Raw genomic sequence first — 20,124 nt, forward strand, 5'->3', positions numbered from 1 at the left:
GGTGAAGAGTCAGCATCTTGAATGTTGGTTCATAGGTGTGTACTAGGCTAACGGCCCTGGAGCCTTTACAAGCCTAGCCCCATAGAAGTGCCCTGGCATTGTGTCACCCAACCAATCAACAAATCTAAACCTTCCCTAGACAACTATTGCCACCTACGAAATGTCTGCAGAAAGCATATCACAGATGAAAAAAAACGTACTATACAAACATGCAATCCAAGCATCAAAACAACCCACAAAAATTCTGGGCTTCCACCAATTAGCTCATCCATCCAGGTCATACCCGTACCCCATCTCCAAATATCAAAAACATAGAAGAAAGCAAAGCATCTCACTTTAAATCACTTTTCATTAACTCCATCCTCTCATTCATAAAAAACAAAAATAGCTTGCCACAAATCACTCACTCTACTATTGCCAACTCATCTACCTCACTCTCTCTTCAACCCATCTAAACAAGTACAATAAAGAAATTACTAAGCCAAATAAAACCCACACTCTTGCTGCCGATAAACTGCCAAATGATTACCATACCTCTCAAACTGTTAGTGCAAGAAATAGATTCATAGATAGCTACTAGGCTATCGGCCCAAGGGCCTAAGTAAGCCTAGCCAAGAAGGTTCCCTGGCTTATGCCACCCAAGAAAGTTATTTTCCTGTGCCCCTGTTGAGCAGAGTCACAGAAGTGATCCCCGGGGTGTATTTCCTATTTCCCATCCACTCATCAAGATTTTTCTTGAAGACTGCAAATGAGGAACTTTGCTTGACATAGATGGGTAGCTTGTTCCAGAGTATGGGAAGTCTCTGTGACAGGACTCTATCCCTGCAGCATGTCCTGTTTATTGTGGTGACAAGATTTAGGTCCCTAGACTGTGTAGCTCAGAGGGATAGTGATTTCTTTAGGTGTAGCATGTCCAACAGCTCTGGGTTTGACATAGCTTTATATGTTAGGCAGAGATCACCTCATAGTAGGCTATATGCTATGGAGTAAAGCTGGAGTTTTTCGAGACGGTCAGTGTAGGGCATCTGTTTGAGGCCAGTAATCCTCTTTGTAAGGTACTTCTGTGGACATTCCAGCTGCTGCAGATGTCTTGTAAGGCACATTCCAAAAGGGGCATTGTACTCTATAATAGGTCTGAGTGTTGAGTAGAGGGGAACAATTACCTCTTTTTTCCTGGATGAGAACCTTTTGTGATGAGGTGTACCACGTAAAAGGATTTCCTGACTACTGTGGCAATGTGATTATCAAAGGAGATACTACTGTCCACCTGGGTCCCAAGGTCTCATCACACATCCAGTGTTATGTAGACTGCCACCTATGTGGTAGTTCATGGGTACAGAGTTTTTACTAAAGAGGATGACAATGCACTTTTTGGGATTCAGCTTGAGGCCATGGCACTGACACCAGGCATCTGTCTCAGTAAGGCCCTACTGCAGGATGCCCACATCATTTGGGGACTCGACTATGGCTCCTAGTTTGCAGTCGTCTGCGAACTTTATTAGTCAAAGGCCTTCTGTGTTAGCCTGTATGTCAGAGAAGTAGATACCAAACAGGAGAGGTCACAGGACTGAACCTTGTGGTACTCCCCTTGTCACTGCTTTGAAGTCAGATTTGGAGTCTGAAAATTTTACAGTGTGGGTTCTGTCAGTGAGCCAGTTGGCAACCCATCTTGTGATGCAGGGATTTATACCTAGATTAGTGAGTTCAGCTATAATTCTAGAATGGGGATGGTGAAGAAAGCCTTGGCGAGGTCAACATAGGCTGTGTGAACCACCTTACCCTCATCTACGGCTTTAGCGTCTGCCTCAACGAAGTTGATCAGGTTCAGGAGGCATGATCTGCCTTTCACAAACCCAAACTGAGTGAGGTCCAGAGTCCGGAGGTTACCAATGTCCTTGTTTATGAGTTCCATGATGACATGTTCCACGGCCCTACAGACCAGGCCCGTCAGGCTAATAAGGCAATAGTTCCCTGGATCAGTGGTGGCTCACCCCTTGTGGAGTGGGACAACTGTTGCCATGTGCCACTCAGTGGGCACAAAGCCCGATGTGAAGATATGACCTAACATGGCGCCTAGCTGGGGAGCCAGTTCGTTCTGAAGTTTGTGTAAAATGCAGCCTGGGATGTTGTCCTGTCCCATGGATAATGTGCTTTTGACTTTAGAGTGTGCAGCTTTTACAGGGACTCTGCATTCTTCCTGTACAGATATGGGCCGGAATGTCCAGAAAGATGTTTAGAGGAGACAGGTCCAGAATTGAATGCCATGATTTGTCTCTTATGGGTACCAGGAAAAGTCTGGAATAGAAACCTTGTCCCTTTTCCTCTTCTGCTACTAGTTGAATATTCCCCATGTTTAGGAGGGAAAGTACTTAATTCTGAGCCTCTGTCCACTGATTTGGGGGCAGGTCTGGCCACCCATGTGGAGTTGGCAACGTGTGGAAATTAAATCTGTATCCCTGGGACACTATATTTAAAACCAATTTGTCCTGGGCTAAAAGTTGCCAGTTTCTTGAATGAAGAGCCAGTTTTCCCCCCAAAGGGGGGGGGGCTAAGAGGTATGTTGCTTGGTAATTTCAAAAGGAAGTCATTGAGACTATTTACCATAGGGTGGTGCCTTGTTGTTTTCAGATTTGGAAGTGGAAGCACCCCATTGCTTAGCTCTGAAAGTCCCTTGGGGCTGAAACCTGGTGCTTCTGGAATGTCTGGGTTTGGCTGGAGTGGCTTTGGAAGGAGCTGGAAAGGACCAGTTCTTAGTAGGCCAATGCCTACTAAATCTAGGAGGGTGCACTTGTAAGAAATATTTCACAGTTTGCATAGATTTAGCTTTATCTTCCATCTTTTTTAGAACTTCTTCAGCCTTATTGCCAAATAAGCGGTCCTGCTGTAATGGAGTATCCAAAAGTTTTGCTTGAACATGCTCAGGCAGAGATTGCTCCCTTAAGCCAAGCATGCCTTCTAAGCACAGACCCTGTAACAGCAGCCCTACAAAGAGGCCTCTAAAGAATCAAAACCACACGGCAAAGTATGTTTGCCAACTTGTTCAGCTGAATGCAATAAATCCTGCAAATCTTTATTCTCCACACAGTCAAAAATCAACATCATTTTCTGTTTAAGCAGTCCCATGATATGCTATTTTAGCATATGGAATTGACAGTTTAAAGCCATGATTGCTAAAGTTGCAGAAGTATAAACCTTTTTACCCCATCTACCCAGCGCCCTGGAGTCTCCATCAGAAAGGGTAGGATTTTTAGCAGTAGAAGCCTTAATGCCCTCAGGCCCCTGAGAAATGGTTTCAAGGTCCGCAATAGGGTTTTTGAAAATGAATTTGTGGGACTCGGGAACCCTGTAGTACCTGTCTGGTTTGCTAGGGGCTGGAGGTAAGGAATCAGGAGTCATACTGGATTCCGAAAACACCAACAATATTTAGTACAGGTGGCATAGCCAAAGGCCTATGCTGAGGAAGAAGGAAATCCCTAAGCCTCTTTTTGGAGTCAGAGAAATCCTGACTTTCCCAGTGGAAATGCTCCCTTAAGGTATGTAAAGTTTCCCCAAAAGAAAAATCCTCAGGCGGAGAAGCAGAGGGAATGGATTCCTCTGCAGAGTCCTCATAAGCAGGTATAGACAAATCCAGATCATTAGAAGAGTCAGAAGAAACAGTGTCCTGTTCAGAAGATTCATAGTCAAATTCAATCCTAGGCCTTCTTGGAGGGAGGGGGTTGACTACCCCTGATTAGAGTAATTAAATCTTCAACCATTTTGATAATTTGTTTTTTAGGCATAGGGGCCTGAACATGTGGCCTGGGCGTCAGTTTTTTATACATAGATCGAGATTTAGGCCTTAGCACTGAAGTTGGAGTCGGTTTAATATGCAAGTCTGTAGGCCTGAATACACCCTCAGAAGCTGGTGCCTGCTTGGCGGCTCTGCATCCATCCAAGGTAGAGACATCCGAGGGTTCCAAATGTGAAGCATTTCGCAGCATACTGGACTCCAAATGGGTCTCAGTAGAGGCCTGCGTATCAGAAGTAGCTGGTATCAGGGGCTGTGAAAGCGCCTCACCAAGTACCAGCGAACTGGCGACTGGCTCAGGAGAAGCATCGTTGGCAGTTTTGGACCTCAACGGCCCGTCTTTTTCTTTGCATTTTTTTGGAATTCCGGTAGTCGGATGGTTGACAGACGTCATTTCTGGATAATTAAACAGAAAACCGAAATATTTTGATGCAAAAATGTACAGATGACAGATAATGCACTGATTAAATAAAGCACAAAACCGACAGCAAGGTACGTCGTGGTCAGGACCTAGGCAAGGAATACAGTACAAATGAAAATCCTTATGAGGTATTTGCTTCCCACAAGTAATACAATTATTAACTTTTACTGACATCGGTAAGGAGCAAGAAAAAGTTTCCCCAACAGGGCACTTACCTTTAAATTGAAGACTTCAGTTCTGAAACTCGAAAACAAAAATTTCAGTAGTCGGCCGACTGGCACTTGCGAACTGCTTCTGCTTCGGGCACCACGTGGCAAGAAAGACTGATGTAATGGTGCCAGCTGCATGTTTTATACCCCTGACAACCTGACGTCATGGAAGAAGGGACATCAACCGACGCAGGACCCAAGAATTTGTTAATCAGGCTGACTGAGGGCAACCTGCCAGCAGATTAGCCAAATGTAATGACTGCAACAGTGAAACATGATGAACATCACTAATCAACATTTTCAGAATCAGGCTTGGAAGATAAATATAAAAAAAGGCACTCTCAAAGATACAAAAAATAATAACACAAACAGTATCTTGTGTTTGGGTATACTAGGTTGGGGTGGAGTACCCTATCCATATGCTAGCCACTCCCCCTTCTCTTGTACCGGGATCAGGTATGAACAGTTTTGAGGAGCCTTTTAGCTCTTACTCCCTTTACTTAACATTTGTGGGCCACTCTGTTTACATCACTCTACTGAATATACCAAGGCCTTGCACCTTAGCTTTCAGGATAGAGTCCATTTATTCTTCTAGAAGAAGGGGTGCTCTAACTCCATGTTCAGTTAATGGATCTAAGCAACGAGTGAACTTGAATGGGGGAGAAGCAAAGATGAGCGTGAGCACCAATGGGGGCACAGAATAGTTAAGTCTGCTGCACATCTAACACCTGAAGGCAGTAAGTACTGAATGGGGTAAAGATGGTGCTTTAGTCTGCCAAGTAGCATACAGTGCTGCAAGCTGGAATCTGTGTGCATGTGCAAACATGTATACTCTACTTTGGTTCAGCAGTGCTCCTGTTGAAATCCACTGGGTGTCAACTTGGAACATTCAAACCTTGAAAAAAAAGGAAGGGCAGCTTAAAGGGTAAAACAGCAAACGTCCAGAAAAAATAATGGTTCAAAGGTACAACCACAAACAAACAACTTTACTAAAGTTGTTTTTTCACTGTGGTACCTTTGAGCTAGTATTTTTCTTAACACTGAAAATGTCTCGCGTCTCAACTTTCCCCTACAAGGCAATCATGCTACTCAGTGCTTCCCCAATCTATCTGTGCTATTAGACATTGAAAGAGAAAAACAAATGGGCTAACAATGGCAAAAGACCGGATGGTTACAAAAATACAGGGAAGAAAGGTAAAACGAATGATAATTACACTTTAAACAGAACTGCTAATGTTGGTAATTCAAGTTTCAAAAATTCTGATCAAGTTACGTCAAACTGCTACATTAACATTTTTGGGAATGAAAATACTACCACAAATTTCAATAAGACTGCCGTCTAGTTTTTATTTTTACTTTCAACTAAAACTGTTGATTGTCTCACCTGTTCCCCTCCCATGTTGACTAGCAGTTCCGTTCCATCAGGGCTGAAGGTTACGTATGTAGCAACAAGAACTCTTAGCCGATTGTTATAATCAGGCAATTTAACTGGAAGATGACCTGCAAAAAGAAAACAACAAAATATAACTCAAGTTTCAATATATGATCCTACACATCTAAAGGGCAATGTAATACAACCTAGAAATTTTGAAACTCAAGTTCCAGAGTCAAAACAACGTCAGAAAACTGCTAGGTCAGAAATGAGTAAACATTTTTTTTTCTCACATCATACTACAATACCATTTCATTTAAAGTATTTGCTTCTCTTGGAATTTTAGAAGTTCTTGACGATGGACAAATAGCTACCTTTATATTTTTGTAACATCTTTAATTACATTTTTAAGCATTGACTTTAACAAAATAGTAGTAACAGTTTCCATTGTTAGTGTTTTGCAGTATATATTTAACAGTTCTCGTTCAACATAACAAAAATTCCTTAACTCTTTTCTTAAACCTCACCCCTCCTCCTGAACATTACTCTGCATGTATTGCTTCCACAAATTCCAATAATTTCCATGAAACATGCTCCCTCCCATTCTAAAGATACCATCCAAGTTATTTTACCTCCTTTACAATATGCAAGTACTTCAATTTTAGCTGGTTTTGATTTTGATTTCAGTTCCCCAATCAACTTTTTCTGGTAGCAAATACCATTATTAAACTTGGTAAAGCAATACTATGTCTGGGCAATTCATATCTTATATCTCAGCTCAAAAACAATTATTTCCTTCTGATACAATAAGGAAAATTAGGAGGATATAGGAGAGATCAGAGGCAAGAATTAACGTGGAAGGGTTAATATAGTTGTGTTTGGAGCAAGGAAACAGGCAGCAGAGTCCTCTTTCCACTTTGTTTGCTTTATATTTAGAGTCAATGACAAAGAAAATATGAGACTCAGAAATTCATGGATATAACTGATATGGTAATCAAGAAATGTCTTTATATGCAGATAATACTGAGTAAATGATAAATCCAGTAAAGGCCATCTTGGTGTTGTGCAATATTTTTAGACCATTTCAGAATTTTGGGGGATATAAAACTAATGAAAATAAAAGAGGCTACCAGCCATTAATCATGTAACCACACACTAATTAGTTCACAAATCCTCATTTATGGGGGCACTATACAATGAAGTATTTAGGAGTATAAACCAAAAAGGTTTTTGTTATGGCAACTAAAGATATGTGGGAAGATTCTAAACAAAAGGTAACACTAAGAAAATGAAAGCTCTTGTTTAAGGATACGGATAGCAAGACACAAGCAGTGAAAATGTTTTAGTCTCTCTAATTTTATATACACATCAAGCATATTTATCAACTAGAGGTGAAGTTGTGTACAATAATAAAGTTAAGTTGGATAAGTTGATGCTCTCAATGGAACAATGGTTTAGGATTACATAATTTTAAAGGATACTTTAGAGCTACATAGTTAAGGATCAAGGGGCTGTGGGTTGGCATATCGTTAAGGTGTTTACTTCGCAGTCATAAGGTACAGGGATTTGATTCTTACTTCTGAATGGATTTTATTTATTTTTTATTTATTTAACATTTGTTTACTGGGAAAGCCCAACTTGGAATACAACTAATTTTCAGCAACTGTCTGGGGAGAACGCTCCAGACGCACGTCTTTGTAACATGAAAACTGACTAGGCTTAAAATGGCCTATAACACAGCTAGCCTTCTAAACTATGAACTCACATATATAACACAAGCAAACAAGAGGAAAGTAATGAAGTGGGGAAGGAGTCAAGAGGTAAGTAGAGCATGGGATTTGGGATGCAAGGAGAAAATGCACCACACAAAATGTTATGATCATAAGGTTGCAGAAAGTACTCCAAGAACTAAGCCAACATGGGAATGGAGAAATGAGATTTTGCCAGTTGGGGTACAGAAAATAGGCAAGAGGGGGCTGGAATTTACTGGAGAAGACTAGCAAAGAAGCAAACGTATTAAAGAGGAAAGGTAACAGAGTAGAATGAGACCCAAGTAGTAGTTTGGACTGCAGGTTAGAGACAACCTTCTCTACCAGGGACTGACATCAAAGTATAGGCAAAGAGACATGGGACAGGGGAGTTCTATGTGAAATACCTAATGTGGCAGCGCTTTAGTTGAATCTAGAACAGAAGCTGCTGTGAAGAAAGGATAATTGGAATGGCATTTAAAATATTGCATTATTGCATGACAACTATAAGAAGCAATCACAGGAGTTCAGAAGAGAGACTGGAATAGTAAGTTACAAGGGAACAACAGGAAGACACATGTATGGTTCCCAAGTATCCAACAAAGTCCAGAAGGCACTGGATTTTTGCTTGGAAATGTTTGCACAAACATTTTATACCACAAACAGACCTCAAAATTTTTTTGTCGGGTAAATAGAAAATATAAGAGGTCTGATGGGGAAGAAAGAGGCAACTGGGAACAAATGGCTGTAACTAAGGAAAAGGATTTTGAGCTGTGTCACACAAGCAGGATCTGAGTTGCCTAGACAGAGTAAGGCCTTACAAAGTTGAATTCTACTGGCTGCCAAAAAGCTACCACTACAGAACTGAAATCAAACTATAGCTGGCTTGAATTTTGAAGTACTGAATAATGCAAAAGGATAAATGAACTGTAAGAGGGATCTTTAGAAAATGGAAGGAGCATATTACATAGAAATAAATGGAATTTGTGGGAATGCATGAAGAATAATATTCAGGAAGAATGAGATTTAAGGGAATGCAGCACTTGAGTAGTTTATGTAATGTAATGCTGGATTATTACTATTAAGTGACAAAAATTACTTTCATAATTACTACCATTTGTTCCCCTAACATTTCAGTCAAATCACTACAGGGAATTGTTATAATCTGTTAACTAGTTAACCCCCCCCCCCCCCAAAAACCAAAAAAAAATCCAGTTACATCTCTCTCTCATCCCAGAATTTGGTATCTAAAGACAACATCCTTAAAGTAGAAAAATACCCATGCTAACACTTCAACGCAAAAATCCTAAAGCTTCTAGACTTTGATGCATACTTGGGAGCCTTATAAATTTCTTCTATTGTTCCTTTATAATACACCTTTCCATACTATTTACTCTAAATTTTCTAACCTCCTCTGATAAATTCTTAAGTTATAATGCAATATCCAAATATCATTTAGATAACAAAACGTCATCTTTTCAATAGCAACTTCTTTATTTTAAGCGAAAACCCTACCCATGGCTGGTCATTTACTTAGCACACCCCAGTTTATTTCTCTTTAACTATATTCTTAATCTTTTGACAGAAAAGGAAGATTCTAACAAAGCCCAAACTTCTGCTTAGTCTCATTCAACTCTATTACCTTTCCTTCTCGAGTTATTTGCTCCCAATAAACATTCTGTACTTCCATCCAAAATCCAAGTCTCTTTCATTAACTCCTCGTGTTTCAGTAGCATCAATTTCCATTTTGACTTGCAACCACCTTTTGCTTGAGTTGTGCAAGTTGTATATGATGCCTAACTGTGCAACTCTAAAGTACCCCTTCAAATCAGGCAATCTTAATTTTTCCCATATAACAAGGTAGTTTAACTAATCCCACTTGACTCTACATTTACCCCTCTCAAACTCCACTATCATCCAGAATGCCTGTTCATTGACAAAAATACATCCAACCTGCATAGAACACTAATGCGACTAAACATTTTTACTGCTTGTATCTCGCTTCATACAATGAGCAGCTTCCAGTTTCTCAATTTCTGTATTATCTTTTGTTTAGTTTAGTTCCACATATTCTTACTTATAACAGAAACCTTTTTTAATTCATACACCTAAATACTTCAGTCTTATATTCCCATAAGTACCGGTAATGCTGAACCTGTTCACATTTTAACACAACTGTTTGTATTATCTTCACTTAATTTCTCAAAAAGACTTGAAACTGTCTCAACATGTTCCACAGCAAAGAAACAGTTTCTGGATTTATTAAGCACAACTATCATCTGCAAATAAAATCAATTACCATACTGGTTATATCCCTGCATTTGAGAATCCCTTATTTTCTTTGCCAATGGCGCTAATCATAAAAAAAATAAAAAGGAAACAGCTTTGCTCCAACACAGTTTGATGTCAAAGAACCTTCCCACCATAATTTTGCCCTTCATATATCCTCATTAACCGCATTACTCTTTCATGGAATGCAGATGCTACCATTGCCCTATTCATAAAATCCCAAATGACTATTGATGCTTTCTCTTCATCAAGACCCAACAAGAGTTACATTTTTATACTCTGCTTTTCCCTGAAACATGTCCCTGATATTCTCTTGAATGAACACCATGATACCCCTTAGTCAAATTCAAATGCGTTTCCTGTAACAATGCTATTTGCACCTAAAACTGCTTAGTGTAGTTCAATACTCTACTTTTTGTCTACAAGGACATTTACATTCTGCGTTAAAATGGACAAAACAGCCATTCTGAAAAAAGGGTACAACTCACACAAATTAAACTTATTCTTTTGACTACGCTTCCAACTTGTACCCATGCTACTTTTTCCCAGACTTTTTCCTTAAATACACTAAAAAATTAAGTACATTTCTACAACACACCATCTTCTTTTAACTCAAAGCAAACACAGAAAACTATATTCACTTTCAAAAAAGGATGTTTATCCCCTCCAAAAAAGCACATATGCCCCAGAGTGACTGATTTACCGGCAGACACAACATATTCTAAAGTTAAGTACTAAAGTGCATGATAGTAATCGGTGTGATTGGAAGTTTAGGTTCCACTAGATTTTATTTCATCTCTGCTCCCTTCCCATATGTGAAAATTAGCTTGGATGCTTTCAGTAAATATCTTTTAGCCTTTAGAAAATGTGTACTGGCTGCCTTAAATAAACTGTGTACTGTTCCATTAAATGCAGTAAAACAGTAAGGATGCTATAAACACTACTGCTTGTATAACTACTCACTTCACAGAGTTTTAAATATTTTTACTGAACTGTTTACCAATGTACCATTAAAAGTTAATTATATTGCATCTTATAGATTCACTCAATACACTGTTCAAAGCTCTCTTGATTAATTCCTTGCATCCAATTAAAATGTGTTCAAGAGAACAGCTAGCTAAAAACTTTGCAAACGTAAAAACCCTTGCAGATTTTATTCTGAACACTTCTGGCATCTCATGATTAACTACTTGCACCTGCACTGCTCATGTCCAGCTAAAAGCATGTGTTAATGCGGGAAAAAACGCTAATAAAGCTGCAGATGCAAGAATCATCATCATACTTTTTATAATTTTCTCCCCTTGATTCTCAAGTCTATATCCTCCGAAGCAGCTCAAGACCAAAGTATTATATTAACTTCAGCACTTGCTTCTTTCCATACTTTCTTATCTTGCAGTTTCACTAATATAGGTGTCATCTTTCCCATGGATCAGATTTGTAGCACACACAGGATTTGCCCTCTTAACAAATCTTTGTGTAATACCAGCCCAGATGGGTATTTGTACTTTATTTAAAAACTAATTTTATTTATTTTATTTATTTATTTTACATTTGTTGACCCACAATGACAATAATATAATGCATAGATATAGTAGATCGAGGAAAAAAATAGACAATGCCTAGAAGTATAGTAGAACAAAAAAACAAAACAAATTCATTTACTGTATTAGAATAATGCTAATCCAGAACTATCCATTTCAGTTAGATGGTCTGATTAATATGGATATCAAATTTCAGTCTGTTATCAAATCTAATGCTGTATACACCTTCGTTTCTAGTACAAAACAAATAAATGAATAAAACAGGCTCAGTGTGCTGCCTTCTATATATTTTTTTAAATTCCTCTTCATGAAAAGCCTCATGATCTCCCATTCCCCCTTCAATTCAGAGTCTGATTTTTGCAACTGTCAGGTTAAAGAGCTACCTAAAGCTTATTTTTTTCAAGTCTTTATACATTTTGCAAATGACTTATTTTACCTCCTCCCCTCTGAGTGAATTGGATACTTTCCTTAAAAGTAATGGAGGCCATCTCTTGCACTAAGGCAGAAACTTCAATTGCTTTTTGCTGCATAGCTGCAAGGTTTTTCCCAACTAGAAATTTCCTCATCCTTTTTTGGTTGACTTTCACTTACATTCTCCAAATTTCTTCTTTGTTGGCACTCAGCAGTATAATCACCAGCAAGTAACTGAATTTCATACAAACTGGTAACTATTACTGGCTTTTTAACAACTTCTCAGTTATCTCGCTGGAAGAAACTCTAATAAGCCTGTAATTCTATCTGCACCCTTCCTGGATGTCCAAGAAAAAGAAGTTATGTCTTACCATAACGTTCCATCTGAATTGTTGATCCTCTTTCAGTCATTATGCATGGGTATCGGTTCCGAGCTTGGAACCGAGCCGGACATTTTCCAAGCTCGCATCAGCTTCAAACTCTCAAGCTAAACTCTTACCCACAATCCCCCTCTCCCTGTTACCTCAGATTGAGTTTGCAAGTCAAAGAAGGTAGAGGCTACCTCTGGTCAAATAACCTAAGAGAACCGGATGGTGAGATCCACTAGAAACCACAGGAGGGGGAAGGAGGGAGGGTCGTAATGACTGAACATGGATCAACAATACAGATGGAATGTTACGGTAAGACATAACTTCTTTATCGGATATTGTTAATCCTCATTCATTCTTTACGCATGGGACAGAGTCCCCAGCTACCTCTATTCCTGGGAGGCTCTCATGGAAGGACACTCCTGAGCACCACCAGAATCAAAATATGCTCTTCCCCTGGAGGCCAAATCCAATTTGTAATGATTGATGAATGTATGAGGCGTAGCCCAAGCTGCAGCTGCAAAGACGCCATGTAAAGAAGCTCTGGCATGGAAGGCAGCAGAAGTTGCCACCGGCCTTGTTGAATGAACTTTCATGGTAGTAGGCAACGAGATATTACGTTGTGTATATATAAAGGTCACACAGTCCTTCAACCATTGAGCTAATGTGACCTTAGCAACAGCAGATCCTAATCTAGGTCCAGAAAAGGCCAAAAATAACTGGTTAGATTTACGAAAAGGTTTAGTCCTGTTTAATTAAAAATGGATTTGCCTGTGTATATCTAGGGTATGTAGGCAATACTCTCCTCTGTTTGAATGATTGGGAAAGAAAACTGGCAATTCAATGGCTTGATTAATAGACATTTCAGAGATCACTTTAGGCAGAAATGACGGATTAGTTCTCAGAGACACTATCTCTATGAAAAATCAAGTATGGACTCTTGATACATAAAGCTTGAAGTTCAGAAATATGTCTGGCAGAAGTAATAGCGACCAAAAACAAGGTTTTCCGTGACAAATACTTGAGGTCGCAAGAGGCGGCTGGTTTGAATGGTGACATTGTCAGAGCTTCTAGAACTAATGATAAATCCGATGGTTGAATAGGTTCTCTAAAAGGTGGCTTCAGATGATTCACACCTTTTATGTAGGTCTTGCACAATTTATGGGACAAGAGAGGAATCTTGGACACCCTCATGAAAATTAGGAATTGCAGCCAAATGAACTCTAGTGGTAGAGGCCGATAGACCCGATTGAAACAGGTTGGCCAGATAGTCTAGTATTATCGACACTGGTCCTGAAAAGGGGTCTACTTGTTTATCTTTCAGCCAACAGATAAATCTTTTCCACTTGCTCAGATAAGTAATTCTAGTGGAAGACTTATGAGAAGCAATGAGAATATCACGTACTGGTAACGAAAGATCATTCTGCCTGGCAATCAAGGGAACTGGAGAAGCCAAGCCGTGAGCTTCAGGCTGTTCCAAGTTGGGATGAATCAGGTTCTGTGGGTGTGAGATGAACTCTGGGGTTGGATGGAGAATCCATGGTCGATCCAGTAGGTGGGGCCAAAGGAAGAGGAACCAAATCTGTCGAGGCCAATATGGTGCTATGAGGATCACCCTGCTCTTCAACCGACGGGCTTTCTTCAAAAACTGGGGAATGAGGGGAAAGGGTGGAAATGCGTAAAGAAGACCCGAGGGCCAATTGTGGACTACAGCGTCCCTGGGTGACTGTCCCGGAGGGGGAAATCAAGGAAAGGTAGTTGCTGCATTTGTAGTTGGTCGGGGATGCAGAGAGGTCGCAGCAAGGACGGTCCTAGCGGAGGAAGATTTCCGCCACTATCATGGGATCCAGGGACCACTCGTGAGGTTAAAGAATGCAGCTGCTGAGTCTGTCTGCTATCACGTTGGAACTCCCGGGAATGTGCGTTGCAAGAAGAAAACGATTGGTAGCCATCACCCATTGCCATATCCTCTCAACAAAGGGGGTAAGATTTGGTTCCACCTTGTTTGCTAATGTACCAGACCACCGCTATGTTGTCTGATTGAATCGCAATTGTCCCAGACGGCAGCAGGGGATGGAATGTTTGCAACGCCAGAAGCACCGCCCTCAGCTCTAGAACATTTATATGCAGATGGGCCTCTAGTTCGGACCAAGTGCCTTGGACTGTGTCCCTGACACAGCCCCCCCACCCCATCAGGGAGGCATATGTGGTCACTGTGGCCTTGGGTTGCTAGGGGGAGAAGGGGGCAAGACCATTGTGAGAGATTGTGTGTCATCCACCAATTTAAATCCTGTCTGCACCTGTGGGTTACTCGGATCATGGCTGAAAGACTATGCTGAAAAGGATACCAGTGGGTGAGCAGTAGCCATTGCAGAAGCCTCATGTGAAACCTGGCCAGAGGAACAATGGTGATGGAGACTGCCATGGAACCAGACAGCTGTAGAGCAGAGTGAACCGTGGATTTTTCCTTTGAAAGAATTGTAATTAGTTGTTGCTTTATTCTCAGAATTCTATGCTCTGGAATAGCAGCTCTGCAGTTTTTTGTGTTCAAGATAACCCCTATGAATTCTGTCGACTGAGATGGGGTGAGATTAGATTTCTGCCAGTTTATGGTTATGCTTAGCCTTTGAGCAGTGAGGAGAGAGTATGCCAGGGCTTTTTCCAGTAGATGTCTGGTGGGGGCGGAAATGAGCCAGTCGTCTAGGTATGGAAACACCTGAAATCCTTGAAGTCACAAGTGAGCAACTGCCATGCACTTTGTGAACACTCTGGGGGCTGTATAGAGTCCGAAGGGCAGTACTCTGAACTGATAGTGACTGGCTCCTCTTTTTTCCAAAAGCAGGAAGATAGACTGTATTGTGACCATCCGGAATTTTTGTACTCTCACAAGCTTGTTCAATTACACTGAGATCCAGAATTGGTCTCCAGTCCCTGGTTTTCTTTGGCACCAAAAATAGTCTCGAGTAGAATCCGTATCCTACCTGGTCTGGAGGGACTATTTGGATGACTCTCTTTCTTAGCAGCTTTTCTATCTCTAGTGCTGCTTCTTCCCTTTGACTGGGTGGAACGACAGGAAGATTTTTTGAAGGGACTGGACAAAGATCGAAGGGGATATGATAACCTCTGGTTATAATCCTTTGCACCCAGGAATCACTGGTGATGGTTAGCCAGGCAGAAGGGTACAAGGAGAAACATCCCCCAACCACCTCCAGAGGAAAGGAGTCAGGCCACTCTTCAGGAGCACTGGTAGGATTGACCAGGGAAAGAATCCCTGGAACCCTGGTTATGCGGACCCCCTCTGCCCCGAAAGGAGAGTCTTCCCTGTGAGTTTCCCCCTCTGCCTCTGGGGGAGAACTCGACCTGTGTCATGGAAAGGACCCTGTGATTTCTTGAACCATATCTTCCCACTCTTTTGGTTTCAGGAGAAAGCACATTGAGGGGAAGAGTAACGGACACCTATGGCAGAAAGGGTTTTTTACCATCCTGTTCACATGTGGCCAGTGCGTTTTTAACTTTGGGCCCAAACAATGAGGAGGCCTCAATGGGGGTATTAAGAAAAGAAGACTTAAAGGGTTCTGCGAAGTTGCACAAGCACATCCAGGCGAGTCGTCTCAAGACTGCAGCTGAACCCGCTACTCTAGCTGCTCCTTCTGATGCGTGAGATATCAGTCGCATAGAGGAGTTAGATGCAGATTCAATGGTGGCCAGCTGAGAGGCCACTTAGTCACGGACCTTATCAGACACGGCACCAGCCAATGTTTCATAGAGCTCAGAAACCAGATCCCTCTGAAGCTTGGTAAAATGTGCCATATAATTCAGGGACCTGATAGCAAAGGTGTGTTTCCCTATCCTGTCCAGGGCCCGGGACTCTGTTAGGCGGATGGACAGTCTGGCTTTCTTCTTCTGCCAGATCCTTTTTTGTTGCAGCCTCCACCACCAAAGCATCCACAGGAAGACATTTGGACCAATGGGGATCCGAAGCAGGAGGGGACAAGATCTTATCTGGCCTCCGTGGAATAGCTTCGACGGTATCAGGAGCCTTCCAAGCACACTGCATGATGAGCCGGACAAGTTCATTGGCAGGTGAAATAACCTAGGAGGTGGGGGCCAGGCGCGAAAAGCCTGCAGGAACACAGATTCTTCAGAGGTCGGATTAGAGGACTGCCAGTCACCTCTGTTTCAGGATTTCAAGGATATCACCAAAGGATACCACAGAGGGTGACCGAGGGGATACTTCCCCCTCATCGAAATGCATCTTCGGTGAGGGACTCCTCTGTTGAGTCCATGTGCTTCCTCTTACACAAACTTTTCCAGTGGACCTTCTCAGCAGGAGAAGTTTGAGAGGACAGCGGAAAAGGGGATTCCTGAGGGAATATGTCCTGTGGCCCTTGCACCCGGTGTCTGCTAGATGCGATTTGTGAAACCAGTGTACCAGAGGAGAGTGGAGATATAGACAGTCCGGTATCACCAGTAGCAGCGAAATCCTTCTCCATCAGTTGGAAAGCTGGTCCACCCGAACAGGAGTGTATGTCTAGGACAGGGGTCACCCCTCCCCTAAGTGGCTCAGCCTGCCGACCCGGAGTCCCTGGATGGCTGTGGAGCAGCAAGCTATGCGTGTCACAGCTGACATCCTGGGTCGTAGCAAAACTTTCCTGCCATGAAGGCAAATACGGTTCTTTAGTGAGATCCATAAAGGGAACCGCAGAAGGGGAAGACTGTGCTACATACATGGACTTCAAAGGCAATGAAGGAGGAGAATAAGAAGAGGTGTTTGGAGATGGGTGATCACCTCCCAAGGAAGAATAGTTCCTGAGGGGTGGGATACCTCTGGCCAAGAGTACCTGGTCTACAAGACGCAACACATGTTCGGAAAGGCTTCTAGTGGACCTCACGGAGACTGAGGGAGAAACAGGCCTGTCCAGAGAAGAGGCAGTCTCAGTGGCCATCTCATCTGACCGCACTGAGGTCAACGGTGCCGAGGTCATCGTCTGCACCGACACAGGGATCGGTGCCCAAGTGGTTGTTGGTGATGAAGCTGGAACTGACAAAACTGGAGTCAACAATAAAGGCGTCGGTTCTGAAAAAGATCTCTGAGCCGACACGGTCAAGGTCTGCGCCAATTGAACGGTCGGTGCTGATACAGTGGTAATGGTCTGAACCGAGGAGCCCCTCGGTGATGATATATAGAAGGCTGCAGGAGAAGACGGAGCTGAAATTACTAATGGAGCCGAAGGCCGCGGTGCCTAAGGTCTAGGCATCGAAAGCACTAGGGCTGACAGAGCTCCGGAGCCAAAACTTTAGCCTTTTTAGGTTTTGTTTGGCGGGAGTCCCCAGCCGGGGACGAAGGCAAAGACTTAGCCTTAGTAGGAACATCCATTTTCTTATGGGCTCTAGGAGGGGTTGAGACCTCCAACCCAGAAATAGCCTCTGAAAAGGGAGATTTTAAAAGTCCCTTCAGCATCAGCTTGTTTTTCCTTTCCAACAAGGTTCTATTAGAAAAGTTCTCACAAATAGTACAGGGTGGGTCCACAGAAAAATGGGAAGCTCCCAAACAATTAACACACAGTGTGCATCAGAAGTAGGCAGTTTGTGTCCACAATCAGAACACCGCTTAAACCCTGGACTACCTTTTTTATTTGCCATGACAGCAAAGTAATTAACAGAAAAGTACGAACAATGGTACAAGAGAGTACTGGAAGGTATGAGAGAGAAAAGGGAAAAAGATCATCAATGATGGTAGAGAGAGAATACCTCACGGTAATAGTAGTAAAATAAAAGCAGAAAAACGTGAAGAAATTATGAACGCTAGATGCGATAGGGTAAGAGACAATAAAAAATATGAACTTTTCTGACAGAAAAGTATTCTGTAAAGCAATTAAACAACAACTGACTGTACTTAGCTCAAGAGAAGTAGCTTGACATGACCGAATGGCAATGTTGCAAATGAAACCTGAGGTAACAGGGAGAGGGGGATTGTGGTAAGAGTTTAGCTTGAGAGTTTGAAGCTGACGCGAGCTTGGAAAATGGCAGACACTGTTCGAGCTCGGAACCGATATCCATGCATAAGGAATGAACGAGGATCAACAATATCGGATCACATTGTCTCTGTGAAATACTTAAGGGGACTGAAAAGACAGGGCCTGAAAAGTACAGTTGTGTACCTACCATAAATGTAGATGTTCGAGTGTATTCACTGTTGCAGTCATTACACTTGGGTTATCCTGCTGGCAGGCTACCCGCCGGACAAAATTCCAAAGTCTAGGTCCGACGTCGGTTGCTGTCGCTTCCTCCCTGATGTCAGTGCGCCAGGGGTATAAAAGATGCATCCGACGCCATTTTCTTCAGTTTTTCTTGCCCCAGATGTCAGGTGCCCCCAAATAGGTAGGCAGAAAAAATTATGCCAAAAAGTATGCATGTACTAAAATAAACATTTCCTTCATCTACAAGCAAATACACCACACAGAAGTACAGAAAAGTCCCAGCAAAGAAAAGGGGGGTGGTGGGTGGGTAACCTGGACTGCAACAGTGAATACACTCGAACATCTACATTTATGGTAGGTACACAATTGTACTATGTTCATCGTGTTTCACTGTTGCAGTCATTACACTTGGGTTGAATCCCAAAGCGGAGGTTGGGAGGCTGGGCCTGATTAGGTGAGGCTACCAGGCCCTACAGAACTGCAGTGGCAAAGCCTGCTCTAGATTTAGAGTAGAGAGGTAAAGTGGTAGTGCTTGGTGAAAGTGTGCACTGAACTCCAGGTTGCAGCCTCTAAAATGTCTTTGGTAGGTACTCCTCTGAGGAAGGCTGCTGAAGTGGCTGCTGCTCTGGTAGAATGTGGCCTAATGCCCTTAGGCACTGATTTGCCATGTTGTGAACAGCAGAAGCAAATGCAGTGTCCTATCCATTTTTAAATAGTCTGCTTTGAGATGGGCTTTCCTTGTGATCCTGCAGCATAAGCTACAAACAGTTGCTCAGTTTTTCTGAAAGCTTTTGTTCTGTCCAAGTAGAACTGTAGCTGTCTGTGTATGTCCAATGCATGTAGAAGTCTCTCCCCTTTATTCTGGGGATTTGGATAAAATGTTGGCAAATGAATGGTTTGGTTAAGAGCCACACTGAATACTACCTTTGGCATGAATGTTGGGTTTGTCCTTAGAGAGACCCTGTCCTGATGAAAAATAATGAAAGGTTCCACTGCCATTAATGCCTGCAACTCAGACTCTTCTTGCTGAAATTATTGCCAGGAGCAGAGCAGTTTTCCATAAGAATTTTATATCAGCTATATTGGCTTGGCTCAAAAGGAGGCAGTGTGAGTTTTTCTAAAACAAAATTGAGGTCCTAAGTAGGTATTGGTGCTCTCCGTGGGGGTCTTATGTTTTTTGTCCCTCTGAGGTACCGTTTCAGTAGTGGATGAGAGAAAATAGGAGGTTCTGAATTGTAATGAGCTGAAATGGCAGAGGCATGGATCTTAATTGATGAGAAGGATAGGCCTTTGTCCAGCATCTCAGTTAGTTATTGTAAAATCTGAAGTATATTTGGAAAAAGTGGTTCGAGTCCTTGTGTTTGGTTCCAAGCACAGAATCGCTTCCATTTTTCTGCATAGGATTTCCTAGTGCTGGGCCTCCTGGCTTCTAAAATGACATCCATAACAGCTTTAGAGAGAGGTGTGGTCTGAGTGGCTATATTATCTGCCATGCAGCCAGCTTTAAGGTTCTGAGTTAACTGTGCAGAATCTGTTTTGTTAAGTCAGAAGATGAGGAATTTGAGGTAAAGAGAAGGAAAGGCACACAGTCGAAGTGAAGATAGCTGAAGACTATATTGCCCACAATAAATCCAAAATGTTGTGACGAACACAAATAATTCCAGGTCAATAAAATGCTCCAAATTGTAGTTTATTGTAAAAAACTGAACGATACACAACTTGCGTCGACCTAGGTTTCGTCTGTCTCCACGGACTTCATCAGAACACAAGTTTCAACA

The 20,124-nt window shown here is 42.0% G+C and overlaps 1 protein-coding gene across 1 annotated transcript in view; it reads right to left on the minus strand.

Annotated features, from left to right (window-relative positions):
• Window positions 1-20,124, minus strand: part of WDTC1 (WD and tetratricopeptide repeats 1) — a 2,674,659-nt gene that overhangs the window by 1,206,871 nt on the left and 1,447,664 nt on the right. The window contains 1 exon segment of the mRNA XM_044084279.1: window positions 5,802-5,917. Within this exon segment, the coding sequence (XP_043940214.1) occupies window positions 5,802-5,917 (116 nt within the window).

Source organism: Protopterus annectens, chromosome 1.part1 (assembly GCF_019279795.1).
Source record: "Protopterus annectens isolate FY-2018-M chromosome 1.part1, PAN1.0, whole genome shotgun sequence".
In the NCBI taxonomy this organism is placed as follows: Eukaryota; Metazoa; Chordata; order Ceratodontiformes; family Protopteridae; genus Protopterus; species Protopterus annectens.